This window comes from Empidonax traillii, unplaced genomic scaffold, assembly GCF_003031625.1.
Source record: "Empidonax traillii isolate 1590-97213 ecotype Southwest subspecies unplaced genomic scaffold, ASM303162v1 scaffold56:size2478089, whole genome shotgun sequence".
NCBI lineage: Eukaryota > Metazoa > Chordata > Aves > Passeriformes > Tyrannidae > Empidonax > Empidonax traillii.
In genome coordinates this window covers 2316656-2333533 of record NW_020955249.1, presented here as the reverse complement: position 1 = coordinate 2333533, position 16878 = coordinate 2316656, and the positions used below count along the sequence as shown (strand labels likewise).

At 38.6% G+C, this 16878-nt stretch overlaps 1 protein-coding gene across 1 annotated transcript; it reads left to right on the top strand.

Annotated features, from left to right (window-relative positions):
- The first annotated feature begins 116 nt into the window (after positions 1 to 116).
- On the top strand, positions 117 to 16878 carry SLC39A9 (solute carrier family 39 member 9). Its single transcript, XM_027879716.1, has 7 exons — positions 117 to 440; positions 4208 to 4316; positions 7954 to 8145; positions 9844 to 9912; positions 11028 to 11113; positions 13038 to 13172; positions 14872 to 16878. Exons 1-7 carry the CDS (start codon positions 345 to 347, stop codon positions 15100 to 15102), a joined length of 918 nt encoding a protein of 305 aa, XP_027735517.1. The 5' UTR covers positions 117 to 344; the 3' UTR covers positions 15103 to 16878.

Below are 16878 nucleotides of genomic sequence, written 5' to 3'. Positions count from 1 at the left end.
GTCCCCTCGGCCCCGCCGTGCGGAGCCCCCTGGGTGCTCGCTGTTCCCCCGCCTGCCCTGAGAGCGGCGCGGTGCGGTGCGGTGCGGTGCGGTGCGGGGGAGGGTCCCGCTGGCTCAGGTGAGGGCCGGGCCTGCCCGCCGGGGGCAGAGCCGCCCCCCGGCCTTGGCGGGGCTCCCCGCTCATCCCCGGCTGGGGCCATCGCCGGCCGTGGGCGCCGGGCGACAGAGACATGGCTGAGCGCCTCTCCTGGGAGCTGGGTGTGTGCACGGGCTAAGGCCTGCGAGGCGAGGCGGAAAAGTTGCTGTTGAATTTCACTTCAGGGGACCGCACAGAAAGCGGCGAAATGGATGACTTCCCCTCCATCTGCCTGCTGTCCCTGGCCATGCTGGTTGCCTGCTATGTGGCAGGAATTATCCCCTTGGCAGTTAATTTCTCCGAGGTAAGACGGCTCCGCCGAACTGCTCGTTGGTTGCTAAGGGAGAAACCAGATGGGAGGATCTCCCAGTAGGAGTTAGCGCTGTCCCTTTGGAAGTACGGCAACTCTGTTAGGGGCCATGCTGTAACCTTAAAAGGTTTTTAAGGAAGTTCTGAGTGCGATTTTAATTTTCATTCAAAGTCGCTGTCTAAAATTATGCTGTTTTCACAGTGTATAAAAACCATTTAAACATGCCAGATTTTTTTGAGTCGAGCATCTCTGCTACACGTGAAGCAAAGTCTCAGCATGGAAGAACATGAATAGGAGCTGGACTTGGTTATTCTTAGAAGCTCGTGTGAGGAAGTGCTGAAGTCAGAGATTATCTCTTCTTATGTGCCTATGGGCTATTCAAATTAAGGCTTTCAAAAATGATTCCAAGAATGTTATCAGAAAGCTTTGACTGACAATTTTGTTCATAGCTTGCTGAAAATTAAGTCTTAGCTTTTTGATCACAATAGAAGTTGAAGTTACTACCCCTGGTAACTTAAAGCATTCTTTTGGAAAAATTTTCATAGATTGGGTGAGTTTCCAAGCAGTACAGGAGTTCATCATTAAGCATATTTGGTCATTGAGGTGATAACAATTGTCTCTGAAAGTCTCCTACTACCCTCTGGTGCCCGAGGGGTTTTTCTCTTTGTAAGTGATGGTGGTTGTTTAGAGGTATGGTGTAGTGAAAGTTTAGTTGTTTTAAGGTAGTAAGAGTGCTCTTATAAGAGGTTTCCCGTTTCTCCTGGGAGCAGTGCTGCTTTTGGGAAGCAAGGTTCTGGAAGAGATGTTACTTTTTCTTCCATCAGGGCAGAGAGGGGGTTGCACCTGTCCTTTGGTCCCGTTATTCCTAGGAGGCTTTGGGAGCAGTAGACCCTGAGCAGCATGGAAGGAAAGGCTGTTCATTTCAGGAACAGTACAAGTCAGCTAAATGAATTGGAACCTACAATGTATTCTGAAGCCTTCACGTAAACATTAGCAGAGTTTTGTTTTGCCGGTGCTTCCTCTGGTGCTTTGCTGGACCTCCCCTTATGTGTCTTCAGTGTTGTTGCTTCCAGCATCTCACTCTTCGAAATTCACTTCTGCCCTGAAGCCCGTGAAGGGTTTTCTTGTGAATTTGCTGAGAGCACTGTCTTGCATGCTAATAATGTCTTTTTTTTATTTAATTTTGCATTTTGTCATGTATATGTTCAATAGGCACTTGTTTTCTCTGACTTTATATTCAATGTTATTTTGAGGTAGGGTTCTTGATCTGTCTTTATGTGGTTTATTTATGTAGTTGAATCAGTGATCCCCTAAACCTCTCAAGGCTTCCAGCAGCTGCAGGAATACAGATCTGTTGTGGATCCAAAATTCTCCATAAACAGTAATCATGTACTTATTAGTCTTTTGTGTGTGCAGTATTTTACCATCAATGCACATGTGTACAGTCAGGTTTATTGTAGTATCTTAAGCTCTCAGAAATTCTCAGTTCAGTTTTACACTTGATTTAAACTGGCTATCTTAACGGTTTGCATGCAAAGCTGGTTTAAAAGAGGAGCAGAATATCTCTGCAAATTATATACAAATTCTAGCTAATCCTGGAAGTGTCTAATTAGAAGCTAGAATTGTTTTGTTAAAAATGGTTGCTTAAGATTCTGCAACAAAGACAATTTCAAACTGAAGTGACTGGTTGGACTATGCATTCTGTAGTTTGCAAAAAGTTTTGCAGGTAGCCCAAGTGAGTAAAAATGCCTCTTCCCACTGGCCATTTGTAATATTTGAGTCGAAAATAAAAGTGAGTGCTATACAAAAGATACCCCAGATGCTGGGAAAAAATTGAAGTTATTCATTAACGTTATTACATTCCTTAAGATGAGTTTTTTGCCACGGAACCTATTACTTGCATTCTGATTTCATGCTGGTTTCTATTATTGTAATTAGATTAGGATATTTTTGAAAGTGTAAAACTCTGGCAAAGGCAGGTGTGACTAAACATTGGTGGTAAAAAGGTTCAGAGTGAACCGAGCTTTGCCTTATTTCTGTGTGCAGATAGACTCTTTCAGCTTAATCCTAATTTACAGGACTCTGTTGGTCTAACTTAGGCCTGGAAACAACACTGTACCAGTTCTTGAGGCTATTTCTTAGGTTGTAGTATAAATGCAAAAGTTAAAAAAAAAAAAAAAAAAAGAATTGTAGCAATTTGAATGTTTTGGTGTTATAACAGAGACCTGCAGTGTTATCTGTGATAGTAGGTGTGAGTTTTTTGATGAGTTCCAGTGAAAGTTTCAGTGCTATGTAGACTGAAAATAAATACTGAGTAGTGAAACAGCTTGCTAATTTGAGGAATTTAAGATTTTTCCCATGGATTTTTAGCACTGTTTACTGTGGTGTTGTTGTTTTTTAGCAAGAGACACGCAAATGTGTTTGACCGAAATTATTTGATTTCTTAGATAAAACTATATTATTTTTGCCTGTGTAGGCTGTTTTAAATTTCTGCATTTGCCACATCTAAATATTTTGTACTGAAAAGGAGGTGGAGTCTTATCTTGAAACAGTAACTTGTTAGTGTGTGTTATTTTCATGAATCTTTAAAATTCACAGATGCCCAAGTGAAAGCAAGCAGAGCTCTGTATTTGCATTTGTAATAAATCAGTATTACTTCTGACACGTTTCCCCTGTGTTTATGTATGTATGCAAAAGAAGCTATAGTGTTGCAGGTAAAAATACTCTTTTCCCCCAGGTAAGATACTAAGTTTTTGCAAAATGACTATGAAAAGTGGATGTTGCAAGTTATCTTTTAATATAGATTGGCACCGTATAACAATTTACCAAGTATAGTTATTATATATGCCACTATAGGGTGCATGTTTGTGGAAACTTTACAGTTGTTTTCATCTCTTTCGTATTACAATTTGAATTTTCCCCAGTAATGCTGCAGTTGTTTCCTTATGGCCACTTTCGGCTTGCTTTCAGAAGGTTAGCTATGCATCTCCCTAAAGCTCGCTCTCCTACTTCTTCTGTGCAAGTGTTGCCTATTTTGGTGAGACTGAGCAATTAGTGTCATTATGATGCATGAAGGAGGATGGATGGCTCAATAAGGGTATGCAGCAAGTGGTTTCCCGTTAATCAGGCACTGACCTCTGTCTCCAGGTCCTCAGTAGTTAAAGTTTGTATTTTGGTAGCATTGAGCATGGGAGATGATGATGATGGCTCTACCACAAAATGTGTGCTACACGGTTGTTGTGAGGACCTAAACTCCCGTGATTGCTACATGTGATACGAGGGGGGCTCTTACAGAAATTGTGAGAAGTGACCTCTGCAAACTATTGTATTTTGGAGTCTATTAGATGTTCGTGTAATTGGATTTTAGTACATGGTTTTGACTTAAGCCTGTCACAGGGAAGTGAACTGGGAAATTTATTGGTAAAACAGAATATAGTGAGTTTGGGAGGAGTGATATGTCTCTAAGATTTTTTTTTCCCCAAATTAGAATATAACCAGGAAGATAACCCTAAGTAATAGTAGCAAGTACTGATTAACTCTGTCTGTTTTTAATCTCGTAGAAATTCCTCCCAAAATATGAATTAAACTATTATTCTTTGCTATACTTTAAAAACATGTTTCTGTATTGTTGTTAAAGTTTAATTGCAAATTGTCAATACTAATGTAACAAGTAACCTCCTGTCCCAACCTCTCTTAATAAGGGAGAGTAAAGAAAGCATTTTCATTCCTAAAGATGATACTTGTTTTGTACTTGCTTGCAGGAGAGATTGAAGTTGGTGACTGTTCTGGGTGCTGGGCTGCTGTGTGGGACTGCCTTGGCTGTCATTGTGCCAGAAGGAGTACATGCACTTTATGAAGATATTTTAGAGGGTAAGAACCAAACCCAGACGGCCTCGCTTAAGAGTTTGTTCTCCATTCAAATTTAATTCTGAGTAGACTAATTTTCTCCTCTAATGTTATGGCTAATAGTGAATATAATTGCTGTGAATGTTTACATTTTTAAGGTTTTTTTCACTAAACGGGGCATGCTGTTCACATATGACATCTACATCTTGCAGTTACATGGTCTGTAACTTTGTTTAATATATGGAAAAAAGAGACTATTACTGCAGAAATATTCCCAGAAATATTATATTAGTAATATCAGAAGTATTCATCTAGAAAAAAAAGAATTTGTCTGTGGCTTTAGACTCCATGTCTAACTCACAGTATCGTGTCTAAAGATATTACTGTCTAAAGCCAATCTCTCAGTAAAGATTTTTTTTTTATATTTCAAAGGGTCAGAATTAAAGGGGTATTACAGATTTAACTACAAAAATTATTTCTAATATTTTTCTTAGAAAAGTAGGATATTCAAAGTTAAGCTTGTGAGAACTTAACAACTTTCTTTTGTTTGTTTTTAGGTTTTTTTTCAAATCCACCTATTTACATAAGTAAACCTAGAAAGGTGCACCCAAGAGAAACATTGAGGTATATTCATAGAGCTGGAAAAACAAAAGGAAAACTGTCTTTGTTTTCTGAGTTTTAAGTGTAACTTAACTCTGAGACTGGTTGCTTGCTATCAAGCATCTGAATGTTTTCATTGATAAAAAAGTAATTTAGTGTTACTTCTGTATTTAGCCATGGGCACAGAATAAATAACTTCTAATTTTTGACCTTGTAGGCTAAGAGCAAACAATAAATCATGACTTGGATTATTCTTTGATCATAAACCTCTGTGTGTGTATAGTGAAACCTTGGTTTCAGTACTGCTAGCGGATAAAATTCTTCTGCTGACATCAGTCCTTTGTTTTGACTCATTAAACTGTATAACCACTGTTAGAAAGATTACCCTGAGTTACACACTGAGTTTTATGGCTTGAAATGGTCTGAAGCAAAGTTAACTTCTTAATATAGATGGCAACTATCTTGTGTGGTCTGAAGTAACTTTATCTTGTTCAGCAAAGGCAGGTTTGAGATCTTGCAAGGGCTACCAAGCCTATTCTGATGAGCTTTGACTGTAGCAAAGGCACTGTGACAACATTTCGTACAGTGGGATGAATGTACATTTGTGTCTCATCCAATGAGATAAATGAATGCTCCAGCAAGAACATGAGTCACTAGAGTAAGTAAAATTTTTGGTGTTAGTGTCTAAAATGTCTGAAGAGTAGTTGCCAACCAAAAGACCTCCCCCGACACAACTTCTAGTATCTAACCTAAACCTGCCCTGATTTTAGGGGGAGATTTAGGCCGTTCCCTCGAGTCCTGTCACTGGTTCTTTTCTTCAAAGCTACTTTTCTAATTGTTGTCCCCCAGGGTGTAAAGGTAGGTGGGGTTATTCCTCCCCGTGTTCAGATCTTTAGAGAAAATACAGTTTCTGATCAGGGATTTGAACGTGATGAGAGTCCTCTTCATGGTATAGTGCTAACAGTTGCTTTGTGAGGGAAGAGAAATTAACGTGTCACCTGCATCCTTGTATTGGACTGTGATGCACTGGAGCTTTGCACATGGGTTGTCCGTTCTTATTCAAAGAATAAATTTCTCTTGAGTTTGCATGTAAATACAGGAAAGTTGCTTCTGTGAATAACTGTGCTATAAGTGTAGGGAAAGGACAGGAGGCTTTAGGAAAACAGTTGCCATTAGAGATTGCAGTACCATCATTAGGTCTACCAAAGAAGCATAGAAGAAGAAACATTGTCTTAGTAGCACATTAAAAGGGTTTACAAATGTTAATTGAGCCTGCCAAATGTGATTATGAAGCATTGTCCCTGTTCTGTAATGGAGACGACTTGTGCGTGAATGGTGGGTAGTTCAGGGCTTTGCAGAATAACATGCAACTCAAATATCTGGCTTGAGGTACCAGTTGGGGAAGTAGATTTACTGCCTCTTCTCCCATTGGAAACACTTGAGTAATATTGTTTGCAAAGCACATTACCTGCTGTGGAAGTACTACTATGTATAATAACAAGATTGCCAAGGAGCATTAAATGCCTCTTCTGCATCACTCAGAGGGCTTTCTAGCCTCATGTCTTGTCTCTGCCAGGGGCCATAAGGGGAAATATAAAAAAAGAAAAAGAATATATGATTCAGGTGAGCAGTGTCTGAATCCAGGAGGTCAGATTTTACTGTGCTTTATATGTGGTATGCAACTTAATTCAAAATTTTCTATTCCTGGTATTTGGTTGTGCCTTTTTAACAGTGTATTTCTGCATGCAGTTGATAGAAGAAGACTTTGACATGATTATTCACTTGTATCAGCTAGAAACAATACCTAGAATTTTGCTAAAAAATAGCTGTATTAAATGTCTTTCACATAAATGTGCTAAGGCAACTCTTGCCAATCTTTACTGGCCAATACCGAAGAAGCTATGTAGTTCTGGACATCTCCCACTGTGTCAGATGGGATTGCAGAAGCAGATGTTTCCTGTGGTCATAAGCAAGGTTGGAGGATCTTGTGCATCTGTCTTGGGAGCTTCTAGGTCAAAGACTACTTGAAATGTTAAATGCGTGTGCTGGAAAAACTTTCTCTTTTAAGCCTGTGTAAATTCAGAGTGAATGATGCAATTTTTGTTGAAATTGGTGGGAATTTTGTGTGGTATTTGCTCACGATAAAGATCACATATGCTGTGTAAATGGCAGTCTGTAAAAGTTGGTAAAGTTATAATATTACATCTCTGCTCTTTAAAAGTCATTGTAGATGGAGACATTTGTCGCTGTTACTAATCTACGAAATATTTTAAAATGTTTTAATATTATGAACTGTGCACCAAATAAAGCATTTTCTGCACGGAAACTTAATTAAAAACCTGCTGAGGCATCATCTTTTACATTCTTAGATTTTAGACTCATTTGGAGCTCGTCTAATTTCAGGGTAGCTCAGTGACACGAACTAAATGTCTTGAGGAGGGCATGGACAAGCTTTAAGAGCTTTTGTGGGAAAAGGAAACAACCACACAACATTCAGCCCCAGGGCTTGGACTTTAGGTTTTTAGGATGCTACTGACATTTGTAGCTTGGTCTGCTTGACTCAACTCTTGTTCTAGTTCGTATCAATGGAGTGTATCAATACTATCTTGTGTATGTCTCAAAGTATCAGTTAATCTGCGTGGAGATTGTATTAGATCTTTTAGTGGATGCAGTCTGTTTTGTCTCATCTTTTATTTTCTCACTTAAACAAAGATTATGAAGTAACTGCTTCACAGTATTGCTGAATATTGACAAAATTGGGAACTCCTATTAAAAAAGGAATTATACAACAATTTTTTCAATTAATTTGTGTTTAAATTGCAGCATTTAAACAAAGTAGCCTGGCTTATCATGTATTATTGTTTTCCTTGCTTTTCCATGCTGAAGATGTATGAGAAGAGACCAACCAGGCTTCCTGAATAAGATCGTCTAAGAAAGATCTTAAACAAGGTCTTCTGTGTATTGTCCAAGAAAGTATGAGGAAGACTTTCAGCAAAGGAGGAGAAAGGTGGCCATGTCATGTTTAGTCCCATCTCTTAATCTGTTTGCTTGCCTGTCACAGGGAAGCATCACCCGGCGAGCGAGATGCAGCGAGTGATTGAGTCTGAGAAGGTTGCGAAAGTCGCGGTAGTACCTGAGCATGGCCATGACCACTCCAGGTTGCATGCCTACATCGGTGTATCCCTTGTCCTTGGCTTTGTCTTCATGCTGTTGGTGGATCAGATAGGCAGCTCTCACGTGCACTCTACAGATGGTAAGTAAAGATTCAGTGAGATTGAACTAGACTTGTTAACTCATTTTAATTACCACCTTGCGATTTTTTTTTTTTTAGAGGTGATACCAGATTTAATTTGTCTGTTCATATCCAGAGTGTTTCAGTAGGTGTTTTACAAACATGAAATGTTTATGCTGGAACTATATCCTGAAATTCAGCTTAGTTCAAGAGCTTGCTTCATTAACATGAAATAACAGTATGAGCACGTGTGGTTTGGGGGTGAAGGGTGACTTGACACTTGAGTTATTGTCTGTTTTACAGTATCACCCATAGGGGGTTTCTTTGGCTTTCCAAAAAACTTCAGGTTAGTCTTACATTCATTTGTTTTTTTCCTACCTAATTGTCATACATATAGGTAAACTTTGCAAAGAACAAGTTATCTTAATTAAAAATGCAGAAGTGATTAGATGTAAGCTCTGGTCCTTTACTGTAACTGCATAGCTGGACCTCCCACACTAGTCTAGAGCTTCACTTTCACTTGAAAATACCTCTTGCATGGTCTAAAGATTTGTCAACTTCTTGCAAGACTACAGTTGCCTTTGTTTACTGCCTGTGGCTTAATACTCAGACTGTCACTTGAAATACACCAGAGGTGTTCTGTCATTTGAGAAGGAATTTTTTTGCCTTTAGCTGTTCATTTTCTCCCGCATGGTGGAATTTTGTCCTCAAAAATTAAGGAATTGATCTTAAAGGAAAAGTAAAACACACAAAGGAGGGGGGGTATGTTTTGGTGGTGGGATTCTTCGCAGTTCACAGTGCAGCTGTGCAAATGCTTGTGTGGGTGGGACAGATGCTTGTGTGGTGGGACAGATGGAAGGCCAGTGCAGGGGCTGTGCCACCTTTGTGCTCCTGAAGAAGTGTAAATGGAACCACAGCCACGGCTAGCTGATTTTCAAAGCTTTCAGTCATCTTGCTGACCACTTGTATAATTCTATAATGGCTGTTAAGCCATCTGGAATAAACAGTTGAATAGTAAGATATTTCTGTACTTATGTAGGACTTACCCGCTCTGTTCATTGCAGTGATTCTTTGTAACAGTTTCGCCACTTATTGTGTAGTGGTGGATATTGTCCTGTTGTGCTGTGTAATGTGCTAACTTGCCAATGTCCTCAGACAATTCTGGGCAAAACACTGGATCTCAAAGTGCACTGGCTGCACCTCTGCTCTGTTGGTATATAACACTGGAGGGTAATCTTTGTAACTGCTGCCATGAGAAGCAGAATTTATTGCTTACTAGAAACTGCCAGAGAATCAGTTCAACAGAAACTGCCCCGGTCTGTCACCTGAAGGAAACTGCCAACACCGAGCTATGTGGGGAAAAATCATCCTGACTCTTGGAGCACCTGTGGATTTTTGGGATGCAAGACTAGCTTATCTTTCTCTTGGTAGCACAGACCTTTAACATTTTGTTTCAGGAGATTAAGAGAAACATCTGCTTCTGCCTTTGTCAGTGATCCTGTAAATTGCAAAGAATTGTTTATGAGCCTGTCACTTATTTGTTGGCAGAAGTTCAGGTGATTTGAAGGTGTTAAATATCAAACTATTTTACAGTAAATCTATTGCAGAAATACAGAATTTGGTAGTTTTGAATATAACTGCCTAAGCACCTGGTAGAGACATGTGCAGTGATACTTATTTTTCTTCCAGCATAATTTATGTATTTCATGATTGTTTCAGATCCAGAAGCTGCAAGATCAGGCAACTCCAAAATCACTACAACACTGGGACTAGTAGTCCATGCTGCAGGTAATGTGGGATCTGTTGTTAGTGCTTGACAAGGACATCCACTGCTGTGTGGGTCATTCTTGGATGTGATGGAAACGCTTGGGTTTTGCATTTGAAGGTCACTTTTTATTTAAAAAAAAGGCAGAGCAGGGAGAACTAAGGATGTTCCCCAAAATTAACTGAGAAAATACCAGTGCTCAGATGTTCCACAGAGTTTTATTTGGGTACGGTATTTTCACTCTTTTATTTTTCCCATTTGAAAGATCGTGTGATGCTCATTCTCTGCCTCTTCAGTGCCTTTGCTGGCTCCTTTAGCTGCTGAAGTTCAGGGTGTGCTAACACATTTGATAAGCAGTATGAAACCCCTTTGGGTTTGCTTATTGGTTAATCTGTGGTTTTTTTTTTTTAAATACTAATTTTAAAAATAACATCTTGTAGAAAAAAAGAAATTATAAGGTGGAGCACAAAGACTTGACTGAAACACGGTCCTACCTGCAAGGACTGACTGTGCATGTGTTGCAGTCAACCCATGCAGAAGTTATTAGATCATTGTAATTCTTGATTGATGGACAGTACAAATATGATGCTTTTTAATCTTCTACTGAGGGTTGCTGTCTAGATATCAGATGTAGATCAAAAAGATACTTCTTCACTAAACAGTGTCTATATATTATGGAATAATATAGTATCCATTTTCTGTTTCATTTAGACAATATATTTATGTTAAATAATAAAAAATTGTTACTTACAATTGTTATATTTGAAAAATCCTTTAAAGGGTAATAATAAACCAGATTTTTTTAAATTTAAACAGGAAGCTTGTTCTACTACAGAAGACTATAACAACTAAACTTGTTATCTGGTTCTAATTTGAAAGGCTGTAGCAATACTGAGTAGATTCTCGTTGTGATTTTTATGGTTTTGGGAAATATCAGACAGCTCCTGCTGAGGGTTTTCTGATATTCTGAAATCTTGTGGCTTAACAGACAAAGACAAGTGTTGGGTTGCCATTGTAATGACATTTTGAATAACAGAACTTCTTAAATCAACATGGTTTTTACTGTCAGCCATTGGGGGGGGGGGGGGGGGGAAGCTCATGTGGAGGAATAATCCGTGAATTTGCACTCCTTTTTCAGCTGATGGTGTTGCATTGGGTGCAGCAGCTTCTACTTCTCAGACTAGTGTCCAGTTGATAGTGTTTGTTGCAATTATGTTGCACAAGGTGAGTCATCATCCAGAAAATCTTACTTGCTCTTCAAAAGACTACTAAAGCACAGAGGAATTGCTAAAGATTTAAAGTTTCCTCAGTGATGTAATACAGAAATGTTTAATGCCATTGAAATAAACATGTTAATAGTACAGTTTCAAGGACCAAAAAGCACCGGTATGATGTATGACAGAAAAGCAAATGATTAATGCTAAGTCTAAATGGGGTACAAACAAAAGAGCAATCTGACTGCCTATGCCTGCCTTGGTTGCAGTGACTGGGACAAGTCTCCCAAAGTCTCTCAAAAGTAAGGAGAGAATAATAGCTTGTGAAGAAATGTCGGCTTCACACTTCTTCTGAAGCTAGTGTGGTAGTGTTTGGTTGTTTTAACAAACGAAAACCCTATAGATTCTTAATGCTGTAAGAGATGTATCCAGAGAAGTGAAGCTCAGAAGTATATGCTAGGGCATTCAAGGAGGAAAAGCAGCTTTATGCTGATTACAACAGTCTTTTGGTTCTCTGATGTTCTTAGGAAAATGGAAAGGATATCTGTTTTGAAGGGTTTTAGTGTTTAAAGGGTTAGCCCTCTGAAACCACTTAATATTGGTGTACTAAATTACAACTTCTAGTTACCTTTGTTATTCTAGTAGTTTCAACATCGGTCATATGCCATGACTGCAGGAAAAGAAATTAAATGTTTTTCTGCTGGTAACAACCAAACAATAGTTCTTGAAGATGGGAAGATCTTCTTTCCTTAATATTTATGCAAATGTATTGCCTAAATAGGCTCTAAACATACATGTGCAGATGCTTATTTGCCTTATAGTAACACAGGCATGGATTACAGTCGTTAGTCATGCATTATTGAAAACGTTGCTTGCATAATTACATGTTCCAAATGTTAGGGAACCCAGATCTAGTATGTCTTTTCTTCAGTGTTCATACAAGAAACTGTGGCTTACATAACCCTCTTCAGAGGTGGTGATGTCAACATCGCATCTTGCTTGAAGTTTAATTTACGCTGTTGCTAATTGAAACTTACTTTTGTTATTCTTAATGTTCAAATTAACTGACTTCAAAAATTGTACAAATTTAGAAGTTGAAAATTACTCCTATGAAATATTTGGCATTGGAAGAGAAATGTATTTCTTCTCTGGTGTCTTTTTCCTAGTCTTTTCCTCATTGATGTTTTTGTCTTTCTCATGTTTTTTTTTCTTTCACTCGTGGTTTCCATCCTCTACGTTTAAAAAAAAAAAGATTGTGTATAAAAATGCTCAGTGCTTTTTCATTTGTCTTACATCAAAAATGTCAGGGTGGATTGCTACTGTCTTTATGCAAGCAAAGATATAAGTAAATTCCATGAGTAGTAGGACAGCTATGCCTTTTGGATAAGAAACTGGATGCCAGCAGAGAGAGAAGGGAGTATTTGTTTTGCTCCCTGGTGGGAACACGAATTGAAACTGAATGATGAACTAATCAAAAGACCTCTTAAGTCTTTGTTAACATGGAGGCTGACAGTTATCTGTCTTTGGGCAATTTTTTCCCTCATGTTAATTTTAGAATTTTTCTGCTGTAAATAAAGAAACTCTCTATCTAAGAATGTGAAGTAGTAACAAGATGAAAAAGAAATTACCTAAGTTAATGGAAACTTGGAGATTGTAGCAATGACTCAAGTCAGAATAAACATTTTAATATTTATAATGACTACACAGGTATTTGTTTTCTGATATACAGAATGTGAGTTTCCATTAGGTACAGTTACTAAGATGGGGTGGTCTGCAGAATTGACTGTTAATTTGGGTTAGCTGCAACACGCTGGTTCTTGCCCTGAATTTCTTCCAATTCAGTACATTTCAAAGTAGTAAGTTGTATTTAAACTTTTTCTCATATTTTAGCTTTTAGAAAGTATTGTATTACTAGCGTGTATTTTTTTTTGCAGGCACCAGCTGCCTTTGGCCTGGTTTCCTTCCTGATGCATGCGGGACTAGAACGGAATCGAATTAGAAAACACTTGCTGGTCTTTGCGTTGGCAGCACCTGTTATGTCAATGGTGACATACTTAGGGCTAAGCAAGGTAGGTCTGTGATCTTGTTCTGCCCAAAACGTAGCTTAGTGGTGGAGTTTGGGGAAAGGAATATCATGATTTTTATGTAACATAATTCCAAACTGCTTGAAAAATTCAGTGAAATGGAGATTTTAAAAAAAGTTGATGAGAAGGTAGCAATATGAATGCACGAAACAAATAACCCATGGTTTCCATCAGAATCAGTGACATAACACCTTTACAGAGCTCTGTATAGCTTTTTTTAAAAGTCTGATTTCTGTCTTTTCTACTTTCTGCTGTTCCCCACTGAGAACAACTTACTCATATACCAGGTTTTATCAGATGCCTACTTAACTAAGTAATTGTCATTCTTGTTGCATGCATTCTTCTTTGAATATGCAGGTAGAAAATAAGCTTTGCTAGTTTCCCTTGCCATCCCAGAAGTGGTCCTCTGTGTTCAAAGTCTGTGTCAGATGTTAAATCCTCAGCTAGAATAGCCTTTTTGCCTCACTCCTTAAAGCATAGTCTTGTCTTGGGTCTATACCCCAAATGGCCTGTGAAATGAGCCACTGTACGTGTGTTTGTCATCTCTGTCCAAATTAAATGTTTCTGCTTCTTACAGCATATCCTTTGACAGTCCTGTATTTCCAAACTGCTGTGGGTTGTGCTGGTGACAGACTGTGGGGTGTGTTGTAAAGAGTATAACGTGATCTCACAAAACCCAAGGCATGAGAGGAAAGATTAAATAAATCATCCGGGCTAATCCCTTTAGTTGCCAGAGAGGAATTATATTTGACATTACAGTGCAAGAGGCAGCAAAAAAAAAGGGCTGGGTTTGTAAATGGAAATAAGAATTCTGTTTGAGCATTCTTTTGAAGCATGCTTATCAAGAGTTGGGTTTGCATTTTGCACTTCAGAAAGAACAGAGAATTGATAAGGCATCAGGGCTGTCACAGTGATTTTATAGTTCCTGATGATGTATCTTTGCTATTTGAAAAAATGACCCAAGAGTATACCAGAGAACTAATGTCACACCTTAGCTGAAAAGTGCCCAAGAAGCACATGAATCTGATATGAGTGGGTTTGCATTTCATTACATTTACTGATGTGTAGCATGGTCTTAATCCTAGTATGAATGTGAAGAGGTTCTCAGTTTTGATCCAGAAGATGCATTTCTTAATGAAATTTGCATGGAAATTCTGGAAAAGTTTTGGGGATTTCCTTTTACATACAAATGAAATATTGAATGAGTAAGGATTTGGGACTTGGTTCTGAACATCAGAGGACCAGATACTTAAAGGCTAACATCTTATTTGAACCCTTTGTTTAGAAAAAGGGGGAAAAAACCTCAGTCTTGAATGTTCTTCCTAAAATTTTTGCTTTGCAATGTCACCTTTTTTTTTTTTTTTTGAAACATGTTTTGTATGTTGTTGTGAGATGGTCAAACAAGATGCTTCTGCACAGACTGTGACTTTTTTCTTTTGCAAGATTTCCTACAAGTCCAAAGTGAAGTAACTAGGATGAGTAGTGTCTTTCTGCTCCCACCCCCAACCTTAGAGTGCCTGTTACTACATGTAAGGTGCCAAATACAAAAGAACTCGCTGAACCATTGTCATTGCAAGAGAAGAGAGTTCACAGAAATCCTATTGTGTCTGGGCACTTACAGAATTTTTTTTGTTGCCAATTGAAGAACTTCTGCTTATCCTGCCTTTTGCTCTTTGTGTTTCAGAGCAGCAAAGAAGCTCTTTCAGAAGTCAATGCCACTGGAGTTGCTATGCTGTTTTCTGCTGGGACTTTTCTTTACGTTGCCACAGTTCATGTCCTTCCAGAAGTAGGAGGAATTGCTCATAGCCACAAACCTGAATCAACTGGAGGAAAAGGACTCAGTCGTCTGGAGGTGGCAGCCCTAGTATTAGGATGCCTTATTCCTCTAGTTTTGTCTATTGGACACCATCACTAAATACTCAACTTTTACTTTTCTCCTCCTCGATCTGACATGAGCAGTAAAATGTCGGCTGCTCCCTTTACCATTGTCTCTTACCCATCATCCATCTCATCCACTTTATGGAGTTCAGAGGGAATCTTGATTGCAAAATGAGGAATACTAGGAAAGTTTTTAGTGTAGCAAAATGTACTTTGGCAGCCGGACGTAAATTCTATAAAACTTTCTTTTCTGAAGACATTTGCTATTTTAATTGCTACTTCTGGCCCTATTCTCAGGGAAGATGGAATTTGAAGTTTAAGGAAGGTAAGCAGGGAAGAACATAGCAACTCATCACAAAATTGCAATCACCAAAGTATCTTGCAGTTCAGCTATTACAGCTGAGGGCAAAAACAAAGGATGGCTGCGTTGTGAAATGTTGAAGTCTTACTGATGAAGAAGGGGGCTCTGCTCCATCGCTTCTACCCTGTCCCGGCAACGTGACTGGTCCTTGTGACGTTTGTCACCAATTGTATTGCAGAAATGGGCTACACTTGGAACTCTGGATAACACTGCTATTGTCACAGAAGTGTCACTTGATAGGAGAGAAATTATGTAGACAAAGTGTAGGATTAGAATAAGAATCAGCCAGTTAAGAAAGTGCAAGTGAATTTTACAGTGTATTCCATTATTTAAGACAAAGGATAGAAGCAAGGAGAACAGTGTTTTAATTGTTTATGCAATGGTTAATAAATTCTAAAAAGGCACTGTTTCTTGGGAGATGGTCTTCTTCCAAGTCAGTCACATGTTAAGCACCAGAGATGTTTGCAGGAATTGCATCTTGGTTACTATGATTACACTACTGCTGTTGAGGGAAATACCCGTAGTGCCATTTGAAATAGGGCCATTCTGGGCTCTGGGTAATAGAAATCTGATGGAGACAGCAGTTGAGGGACCAGAGAACTTTACTAGCTCATTTTCGGAAGTCTGAACTGCTGAAATCGGTGGAGGGCTGTGTAAGTTTTTTTCACTAGATAAAAGGTATTAAGGATAACAAAACAATATGTTAAATATTTATGCTGCAGATAGAATACAAAGTTTTTCTAATGCAGTTCTGAACAAAAAAACTCCCAACAAACAAAAAACCAAACTGGTGGGTTCCCAGTGGACTTTTTAGACATTTTGTTCTTCCTTTAGGAATTACTCTTTTGCCTCTTACTGAGAAGCATTAGTTTTGGTGAATCTACTGAAGGACTTATTGCCAATTGCTGATGTCTTTTGCTGCAGAGGAGTGGTAAAAGAGCCCTCCATTTCACAGGCACAGCTTTGTCTTGTCAGGCACCATTTCTCTTCTGCAGAATATATTATACTCTAATAACTGTAGTGCATTGAAAAGTCAGGAATGCTTGACATGCACACAATCAACATAACATTCTTTCTTTAGGGGAAAACTTTTTAATGCCATACCTGTTTTAAGCTATACTTTGTCTGCACTTTTTAAAGATAACATTGCCAAATACATTTTTCTTTTTGATTGTTTTTTTGTTTGAAATGAATTTTCAAGGCTTGAAATATCTTCTTAACTGAAGTGCTTCTTGTTCCCATTTGAATGAGTGTCTGTTTTTCATGCCATTTATTACTTATGCTACACAGCTCATTGTGCCTGGTAACTTCTTCACATTTTTGTCATTGTTCTGTTTATCTGTTAGTTCAGTATTGGGTATGGCCTGGCTCTTGGACTACTGATTGCTTTGTCTGTTGGCTTTCTAATGCAATACAGGTGTATCCCAGCATTGAACCTGGTATTGATTCCCA

Coding starts and splice junctions, on each gene's coding strand:
- SLC39A9 (XM_027879716.1), top strand. CDS start 345: ATGGATGACTTCCCCTCCATCTGCCTGCTGTCCCTGGCCATGCTGGTT. Junction 9,913..11,027: donor ACTAGTAGTCCATGCTGCAG/GTAATGTGGGAT, acceptor CTCCTTTTTCAG/CTGATGGTGTTGCATTGGGT. Junction 13,173..14,871: donor CATACTTAGGGCTAAGCAAG/GTAGGTCTGTGA, acceptor TTTGTGTTTCAG/AGCAGCAAAGAAGCTCTTTC.